The sequence below is a fragment of the Vigna unguiculata genome, chromosome 3, assembly GCF_004118075.2.
Source record: "Vigna unguiculata cultivar IT97K-499-35 chromosome 3, ASM411807v1, whole genome shotgun sequence".
Lineage (NCBI taxonomy): Eukaryota > Viridiplantae > Streptophyta > Magnoliopsida > Fabales > Fabaceae > Vigna > Vigna unguiculata.
Window position 1 is genome coordinate 64,540,096 of NC_040281.1, and position 10,521 is coordinate 64,550,616.

General features: G+C 30.8%; 1 protein-coding gene across 1 annotated transcript; it reads right to left on the reverse strand.

The window, feature by feature from the left end:
* Positions 1-7,083: 7,083 nt before the first annotated feature.
* LOC114179108 (baculoviral IAP repeat-containing protein 8-like) lies at positions 7,084-8,033 on the reverse strand. Its single transcript, XM_028065326.1, has one exon. The coding sequence runs from the start codon at positions 7,892-7,894 to the stop codon at positions 7,304-7,306; it is 591 nt and encodes a 196-aa protein (XP_027921127.1). The 5' UTR covers positions 7,895-8,033; the 3' UTR covers positions 7,084-7,303.
* Between the last annotated feature and the right edge of the window lie 2,488 nt (positions 8,034-10,521).

Sequence of the window (10,521 nt, forward strand, 5' to 3'; positions counted from 1 at the left end):
GTGAAACACAAATAAATATATATAAAAGTTTCATCTTATAAATCAATTTTGTAAAATTGAGTTAAAAGTGTTTTGTTAGAAATTTAAGATGAATTTAAAGTCTTATATGGTTAAAAATGGACTTTAAACCTAATTTAACCTCACAATATTAGTTTGTAAGGTAAGGTTTGTACCTCACTTTTATATATATATATATATATATATATATATATATATATATATATTATGAAATTGTCTTATCTCTATTCGATGTGAAACTTCTAACATACATTAGACAAAAATGAGAAAGTAGAAAACATAAACTTACCGTAAGCTTTTGGTTGGAAGTTATGTTCTGTATATTTTTCTATAAATTTTGAAATGAAAGATCTTGGTCCAGTCAAGCAAATTCTTGGTATGAGAATTTCTAAGGATAGATCTGAAGGTATTTTGAACTTATCTTCCCAGTAAACCCCCTCCATAAACTTAACAAGTGGTATTAGAGTCTATGGTTAAAACCGGCTCAGACGAGTGCAATATGATCCTAGTATCGAAAGTCTTCTTGGCAAAGGTTCCAGGTAAGGGTGTCCTGTTAAGAAAAGAACGGTGGTACAGAAAAGGGCAGAAAAGAAGTACTCGTGGTTGGGAATGCTTCCGTTGGAGGGGGAGTGTACCAATGTGGTTGAAGGGACTCATCCTTGAGGGAAAGATTGTTAGAAATTCAAATGTGAGTCTAAGTCCCACATTAGATAGAAATGAGAAAGTAAAACACTATATAAGAATAAAAGACCCATAAACTCATTGCTAACTCATTGCTTTAAAGTTTTGGGTTGAGAGTGGTGTCAATATTTTATGTGGTTGAACTCAGATTTCATTGGTGTTAGTGGACCCCTCTATAAACCTAACACTACTTTGTGTATAAGTTTGTTTACAACTCATTTTCATATTGAATTTTTTGATGTGTACCCTCTAATTTTCTTAAAATTATTATCAAATATTTGAAAAAATATATTTTTTCCTCCTAATCTTATATATTTATCCTTAATTCTTTAATTTTGTGCTCACCGACTTATAGTTTTAGATATGCGACTGCCCCTGATAAAAAAAACCTCCCATGTTTGTCCCTCTTTGTACCCATGGCTTTCTGAATGCAACTAAACAGTGGGGTCTATCTTTGTAGCAACAGAAAGAAACAAAAATGTATGATAAAGAAACGTTGTTGTTAATCCTACTTAATTACTACAAAGCATGGGCTGCCGAGTTGACGGGAATTGGACTCACCAACTTTCGGTCTTAGACTCACATGCAATCTTACTTTCTGTAGTGGCAGTGCCAGCTTCTGTCTCATCTTCTGCCTAATTACTTTTTAATTACCTTTCTTAATCACGACCACGCCATTAATTGGCTCCATCCATATTAAACACTTCTGCAGGAAACAAACACGAACCTGCATGCCACTCACTTCCCTTGTCTCTTTCCCTTTATCTCATGTCACTTCAACAAATCAACCTCTCATTAGTGCCTTGCTTAACCTATAATCATTATAAAACTTCATTAATCATTTATATGGGTCAACACGAAACTCAGAGTAAAAGGTTCAAGCTTTAGATTTATTGGACTATCGGTATCTGAGAAAGTTGGGATATATAACATTATCAAGAGGATTTTGTTCTGTTGTTCAGTCAAATAGTTGAACAGCATGAACAGCTGGTGAATCCAAACATATATAACTTTAAAAACGATTATTCGTATACGCAATATAAGAAGTTGGTATGGTGTATAGTTAGTAAACAGTGAAATCATCATATATATATATATATATATATATATATATATATATGCATATTTTCTTCCACAGATTCCAATGAGATTAGATAAGTTAAAAGTTGCAGGAATGAAAATAATTCACTGTGATTTCACTGAATGGCGATAAGTATTTAAAATGGTGGAAAGAAAATGGCACATACAGCACACGTGCAAGCAGGATCTATGACACTGTCTCATATTCTAAATTCCATGAATTTGTTCTTGCTTTTCGTATCTGAGTGCATACCAATTTGTGACCTCCAATGACTTATATAGCTGTAGTCGTAAAAGCGAATAATTAGGAACAACAACAAATATATTATGATGTTCAAAACGAATTTTCAGTTCTGAAATTCCCTTTCAACTTGTCCATATTGTAACTTGTGAAGATTTAGCACTCTGTGTCACTTTTTTATTCATTTATATGTATTCAAACTTATACTCTTATCTTTATCATCATGAATCATCGCAATTGCTGTCATATCAATGGGGTTTATCAATTTTCAGAGTGAACGTTCTGTGTGTTATCCTCCATTTCATGGGGAATATAATCACTGACCAAAAAGGTAAAGATTTTTCCTTTGGATTAAAACCGAAAGTGGAAGTAACATGTTTGTGCCTCGGAATTTATAATTATAATTAGGATGCTGAATAAGTACACAGAATATAATTTCTTTAAACCGGGTCTTATAAATCTAAGTATCCGTTAGTAAATTCTTAATTTTTTTTCCGATTAATTGTTAAAGTTTAGCATCATAAAAACCTAAATTAAAACTTTATTATTTCAAGTATATTTAAAAATTAATCTCTTTTATAAAATTTCCTCTTAAACTACTAAGGAATAACAATAATAAAGAGGATTTTTATCATTGAACCGATCAAAACTATAGTTCGTGATTCAATGATTCAATTGTAATTGTAGTTTAACTTATTTTTAATATGGTATATTGTAATTTTGTAATACTTTTTAAAGTTGAAAAACCTTAAACAAAATAATTCACAACAATTAGTAAATATTACGAAAGATAAATTTTATTAATTAGTAAATATTACGAAAGATAAATTTTATTTTCAAAATCATGATTTTAATCTCAATAGTTTATTAACTTTACTCTAAAAATATTTTTTCAGACGATAAATAATGAAGATTAAAAGAAAATCAAACGGTTTTTTTAATATTTTTTCTAAGTTAATCTTTTGCATTGTACTTTAATGAAGATTAGAGTTGTAGCGAAAAACATGATTTATGACCAACATTTAAGATAAATAAACTATTCGTTTTTCTTTTAGTTAATATTTGAATTCCAAATCGAAAGAAAAAACTATTTATAAAAAGGGTAGTAATAAATTAAAAAAATACTAGTGTATTTATGCGTGTAAAATTATGATATGTGATATAGTGTATTTTTTATGTTATCTTTGTATGACCTCTCTAATTTGAGAAATAGTCCTTTAAATTTAAAATTTTTAAAATAAAGTCTAAATAAATCTTTCTTGTATGTGAAGATTTAGGTTAATTTTACGATCGTTTGAAAATTATAAGACTAAATTTATTATGTAAAGGATATATATATATATATATATATATATATATATATATATATATATATATATATATATATATCGAAAAGTTTATAAAGAAATATGTTAAAAATATAATTATTACCTTATAAATCTAAATTAAAATTAAATATATTAAACGTTATCAAAATAAAAAATTATAAATTATTATAATAATATTTATACCGGTAAAGTATCGAATATGTGTCTGCGACACGTGATTCAATTATTTTTATGCTTTCTTATTTCCTGCTACCTTTCTTCATTCTATTCCCTTCTTGTTTTGTGCTTTTGGCAGCCCATCTTCAATGATAAAAAATAAGAAAAAAGATTTTTTTATTATTAAATTTGGACAACTTCTCTTATATTTTTAAGTGTATTTTTTAATTAATTTTATATATTTTTATTTTTTCATTCTTAATATTCTAAAATTACTTAAAAAGTAATGTCTCATATTATAAAAGAAAGTTGTCAAAATTTAGTAAAAATTTAATAGTCAAAATGTATGAAAAATAATCTCCTTAAGGAAATTACCTATTAATATAGAAATTCGTGAGAATGAAGTTACACATGATTGAAGAAAAAAAAATGTAAAATTTCTCTGCATATAGAAATGACCTGTGTTTGCTGTTAATAATAACACTTTTGAAATTTCATAGTGTACTGTATGTTCCATCGGGTCATCGGCCATGTCCAGTCCTCTGGTCCATCGAACAAGGCTGGGAGGACTCGTATATAAAACATGTCCACCGGTTGAACGGCCTCACAGATGAACTATATAGGACCATCGGTCGATCGGCCTACGTATGAATTACATGGTACTTTGTAAGGGACCATCGGTCAATCAGTCTCACAAATGAACCACGCATTACCTCGTAAGAGACCATCGGTCGATCGATCGATCGGCCCCACGTATGAATTACGCATTACTCTGTAAAGGACCATCGGTCGTTCGGTCCCACGCGAATAGCGCTTTAACTTATAAAGGACAATCGTTTGATCAGCCTCCAGGTCGATCGCGCATCAACCCATAGAGATCCATCGGTCGATCAGTCTCCTAGGTGATTCGTGTAGCGCCTTATATGACCATCGGTCGATCAGTTATATAGATTAATTATTCACTTGTTAAAATCAGAAGATAACCAGCCTAGTCAAGTGGCTATCGGTCGAACGACCAAACGAGACCAGTCAACTAGATTAATTAACGTTAAACAAGTCAGTAATCTTGATTAGAGGATCATTAGGCCGTGATTAAGGAATCTTAATCACAGGCCCACACCGAAAACTATAAATAGGGCCCAAAGGTAGGTTGGTGAGGATCTTAATTTCGCATTTATTACTGCAGTTACACTTATACACCGATCATTCATCAACTGACTTAAGCATCAAAGCCTTTTAGACAAGTACTCTGATCGTCTGATCGACCGATCGAGCGAGGAGGTAAATTTCTTGGAGAAGAAGTTATTACAGTTGTGGGAAGAGGAGATTTCAAGAAGAGAGGAATAAGATCGAAGAGGTTCTTAGTAAGCTCTTGGTTCCTACACCCGAAACACATAGTAAAATCCGCACAGTGATTGGCTTGAAGAAGATTATTAGATAAACCTGAATTACCGAAATTAAGAATGTTTAACTTTTTATTGAAAAAGGTTGAGAAGGAATCATACGTTAAAACAGGAATCTCCCCCAAACAGTGACACTGCATAGCGATGATAAAGATTAAAAGGATATTGCTCTCTATCTATCTACTAATTCGCACAACCATTGCCGAATGCTCCACACAGTACCTTAATTTGGGTGAGGGGGGAATAACCACATAAGTAACATCGTACACACACATCAACGTCACAACATATCAAATAGAAAAGATTAAAGTTGCACATTTCCACCAAATACGTGGTTTCCACATTGGATCTCAGAAAAATGAATGAGACTGCTAAAAGGGTTTTCAATCTTTCTGAACATGGATGAGAACTACTAATCCTCATCATTAATGAACCCGACCCACTAACTCAAATTATTAATCAAAATCATATATATGCCTTATTCCTTGTACTACACAGGAAAACATCCACGTCCAACTCTTCATTCATTAATACAGTTAAATTCAAACTAATTTACTTAAAGTTACTTCTAATCAAAGAGAAACGTTGTGGTTGCACATTTTTTCAAACTATTATAATTAATTAGAAGAACTCGTTGTATTTATCAACTTATAAATAGGGAGAAGGGTTGTGGAGTAACATTGTATCAACTTTAAATGCTTCATTCACAATACTAACTAAATACTTACAACAACAGATGATTCATCAAAGTGTGTACTTTTATTAACATTTCACGTCAAATATGCCATAAATGAAGTAAGGTAAAATAAATTCCAAATTTAAAATATTGAAAAATAATTAAAGAAAAAACTAAAGGACGGAAATTTGTAGCGTAGAAAAAGATAAATAAAAATATTATTTAAACAAGAACGGAAGAGGCTGAAAAAGAACAAATAATTTTTTTTTCTTTGAAAAAAATACAACTAAACCTTGTTTTTGTGACATAATAGGAATTATTCTGCACTCTTGTGCAAACCTTCATTTAAGGTTTTTGTAGCATCGCAATGTCTGAAAATGTATGGACCACAAAATAATATCAGTAACAAATTTTAATTCTGTGAAACTAGTGAACAGTTGAAAATAATGTTTATGTGTTTGAATTGGTCCTGGGCCTCTTTTGTTTGTAACCAACACTTGAGCCCAACTACGATACTGGAACCTTCGGGTTGCTTCTTAGAAATCCAATGCTCCTGCAACTTTTTTCTTTGTGCTGTATAACTTTTATTTTGCTTTGCTAGGTATAATTTTTGTTTTTTCTTCTTATCTTTTATTTTTTTTATTTAGTGTGAATTATTGATTAATGTATCATTATTTCTTTGAAAGAATTAATGATCCAGTCAAGTTAAAAAATAAAAGATAAGAATAAAAAAATAAAATTTATAGTATATTTTTTTCTATAACTATCATAACATTTTGTTAGATATAAAATAAATGGTAATAAAAATGGCCTCTGATGTTCTAGGTTAGTGTAGTTACTATGGTTCCTCTCATATTGAACCACTTCTCCAGTCTCACGTATCGGCTTATCACCAAATCCAATTCTCTCATGACATGTTTCTCAAAAAATTCGATTCGTGCGGACTCTTCCTCCAACTAATGAAGAGATCTTGACAGAATTGCCACATATGAAATTGAGCACAATTTTGCAAAAAAATAGTCTGCTTGTTTCTCAAGAAGAGATGCGAAACATGCTCAATATCATTTGATTGAATAATTGACCCAGTCCACTAGACAATCCAATCGTAATATTTACGAGAGTGAAAAATATATTTAAATTAAGTTTAAATCAAATAATTTCATAGGACAATTTTCAGTATTAAAACTTCAATTTATATCCCTCATCTACCCCCTTAATTCAATAAATTGTATATACGAGGCCTAAATGAAGGAAAATATTATTGTCTTTTAGCATGATGTAGAGTGGTTGTCCGAAAAGAGGTACTATTACCAAAATACCAGCCTAATGCGTAATGTACATGCGAATGTTACCATGCCACAAATGTAATAATCAAACACCTCATGTGCTTCGCAAACTTCGGTAATAAATTATATTTAATGGAGCATAAAATTAAAAAAAAAAAAAACCGAATATGGTCCCCTCCTACTAGTCTAGAAATTTGATTTTTGAAGCGCCAAATTAATTGCAATATTTATTATTATACACGAATTCGAATTGTTTGTTGTGTCTGCGTTTTGTAGGGTGTAAAGTACAGGGGAATGTGAGGGAGGCGAAGATAAAGACAAAATGCAAAAAAAAAAAAAATTGAACTTAATTTTTTTTTTTTTTCGAAATCGAAAGACTATTCGTGTTCCGTTGAATCCAAGAAAATGGACGATGAGGATGATGAGGAGGAGTTTCAGAAGATGTGGAGAATGTCGAGAACGGAACGGTTACAAAGGGGACAATTACCTCTGTTCAACCACATTTCTCTCGAACACACTCTACAGAAAGTGTGTCCACACGGGATAAATGCCGCCCCTTTCTTCCTCCCCATGCACACGCAGCACACCGAATCATTATCCACCGCCGCATCCTCACCACCCTCCTTCTCCTCCAACAGCCGCATCAACGACATCCTTCCCTCTTCAGATTCTCGCAGCTGCCTCTCCGCCGCCAGCGCCGCCGCAAGATTCATGCCCGAACCCGACCCCGACCCCCTCGGACCCACGCATTCGGGTCTGTTCGGGTTCGGATCTTGACCCGGGTTTGTTTGTTGTTGTAGTTGTGGTGGTTGTGGTGTCCCCCCTTCGTCCCTTAGGGTTGGTCGGAAAACCCAGGTGGCCCCGCAGCAGCCCATTCCGGAGAATCTGAGGCGTTCTTTGAGCGTGCGTCTCCTCCGTTGGGCTCCATCGACGGCGTCCATTTGGTCCGTTAACAGACCCAGGATTGTTCTTGCTTCTCTCTCTGTGCGGAGCGATTCCTGTAAAATGAGACCGAGTTGACTCATATCGACTCGGTCAAGAAGGGATCAGAGATTACAGAAGAGAGAGAGAGAGAGAGAGAGAGAGAGAGAGAGAGAGAGAGTGAGTGAGGGAAGTTAGAAGAAACTGAAATTGAGAAATGAAAGAAGAAAGGGAAGCAGGACAAAATAGAAGGAAGAGACGAAGAAAACAAAAACACCAAATGGGGTTTCTTTATAATTTTTACACTCTACTCTATTTATTTATATTCTCTTTGTTTAATTTAATTTTAATCAGATTTTTACCCTAATAAATCATTTTTTGAAAAACAAATCTTCAAATTCTATATTTGTCAAAATATTAACTAAAATGGACTTGTTTATTCAAGGTTGGAATTTCACTTTTATAAATTCATATGAGAAACAGCTACTAAACTCTATTTGTCATATTATAATCATCACTAAAACTATTTAATCTTAAAAATTAAAAATACTATTCCACAACATATTAAAGAACTAAAAAGCTAAAATACTTTAATTAAAATACTAAAAGAAATAGTTTTTCCAATTTGGAGTACTTAAAGTATATTTAAGCCAACTTAAATTAATTATAACCAAAATTTATATTTTAATAATATATTTATCAGTCTATTTATAATTTTATTCATAAACCAATCCATCATTAACAATTTTTTAGTAATATTTTTTAATTGTTAACAAATTTGTTAATTCATTAACAATAATAAAATTTAATTAATAATATAGCCAATTACAATTTTTTCAGTTAATAATAATTAAATTATTGATGTATTATTTCTAGCATAACATTAATAATAATACAACTGTTATTTTTAATATTTCTAATTTAAGCTATTAAATTAAAATTTAATATTTTACATTATTATTTTCTTAACATCACTTAAATTTAAGTACCGCAATAAAAATTTAAATAACATATATTAATTGATTTTACTTTAAAAATATTTTAATATTTTCTCATTTTTTTAAACTAAAAACAGGGTTAAAATTGGGCTCCCAAAAAAGTCTCCTTGTGTGCATAATCCAACAAAGAGTTTATTTTCAGAAATTTTCTGAACGAGTTTATTTTGGATTTTTTTTTTACATATTTTTTGTGTTCTAATTTTGATATTTCGAAAACAAAATATATAGTTATAAATCCAGTAAGTTTTTATTTTGGTTTATGATACAAAAATTGATATTGTTTTTCCCTAAAATGGAAAAGTACAATTATTTATTCTTAGTATTATATAATGGTAATTAACCAGCATTCCAAATAGTCTATAGATGTGTCAAAGTAGATCAATCGGATTCACATAAGTTAGCTCACTAAGTGATTTAAAAATGGGTCACTTTAATTTAGTTTACTTTTTGGTGAATTAAGAATTTTGTCACTCGATCTGACATATTACAGGTTGGTGGATTAATGAGTTTACTCACTTACGAATGTCCTATTCTTTGCAATTTATTTTTTTATATTTATTGCATTATAATGTGAGTGAATTGGTTTGATTTATTATGTATAATAATAAAATCAAAGTGTTCACCAAATTCTCTCCAAATATTATTATAAAGATGGTAGTTAAAGATTAAAGTATTAAAATATATAACTTGGCAAATAAATAATTAAACATTCAAACTATTCAAATATTATTAAGCAACATGTTACTATTTAGAAATATCAAAAAATTGTGAACCTATAAGTAGAAGTAGTAAATAACTATAATAAAAAAAATTATAAAACTAAAAATAAAAAATTAATAGTGTTGTTATTGATAGATTGCGGGTCAGCCCACCTTCAATCCAGTTCGAGTCCATCTTCAACCCGGCTTAATTCAATTTAACTTTTGGATTAATTGAGTCGAGTTTAATTCAACCAATTTTTAAATAAATGAATTTTTTCGATCTAATTCAGCTCGAATATGTGATGAGTTAGATTAACTCACGAATTGGAATCTATTTTTCAAATAATGAAAGACACTTGATATTCATAGAAGAGATAATTATAGAGAAAAAAATAGATCTTAACCGTGTTATATAATGTATTATTTTATAATGTTTAGTTCAAGTTAATGTAAAAATATATTAGATGAAGAGTGATATTTTATAACATTTTTGTTTATTAGTTCATGGCTGTTGTGGTGGCCGGCGTTAAGGAAGAAGTCAAAAACCAGTGACCATTGAAGCCGGCGCGTGATCATGGATTGCCAAGTGCTTCACGCTTTTCTTCTTTTCAATCAATCTTTAATCAACCCTTTACCTCTTCAAATTCAAATTGTTTGAGAACATACACCAAAAAAGTCCAACTTCACAACCTCCTATTTGCTATACTACTGTTTATAATAACACTTCTTGGACTTTCTTCATAATCTTATCACTGTGTCAAGAAACTCAAACTTCTCATTCAACAATACTGCAAAACCTGTGAAACACGCCAAACAGTTTTTTCGTTGTTTACTAAAAATTAAGATTTTTATTTTTTGTGCTCATCTTTTAGCACGTAAGAGAAAAACAAATCTAAACATGCATGTAGGATAATACTTATATTTGTTATCTTCTCGGTCTTTCTGTTCACATACTTGAAACACCTAATCTTGATTAATGAAGGAAACGCTAAGGATCTAACCACTAAAACATCATGAAATATTATAATGGAT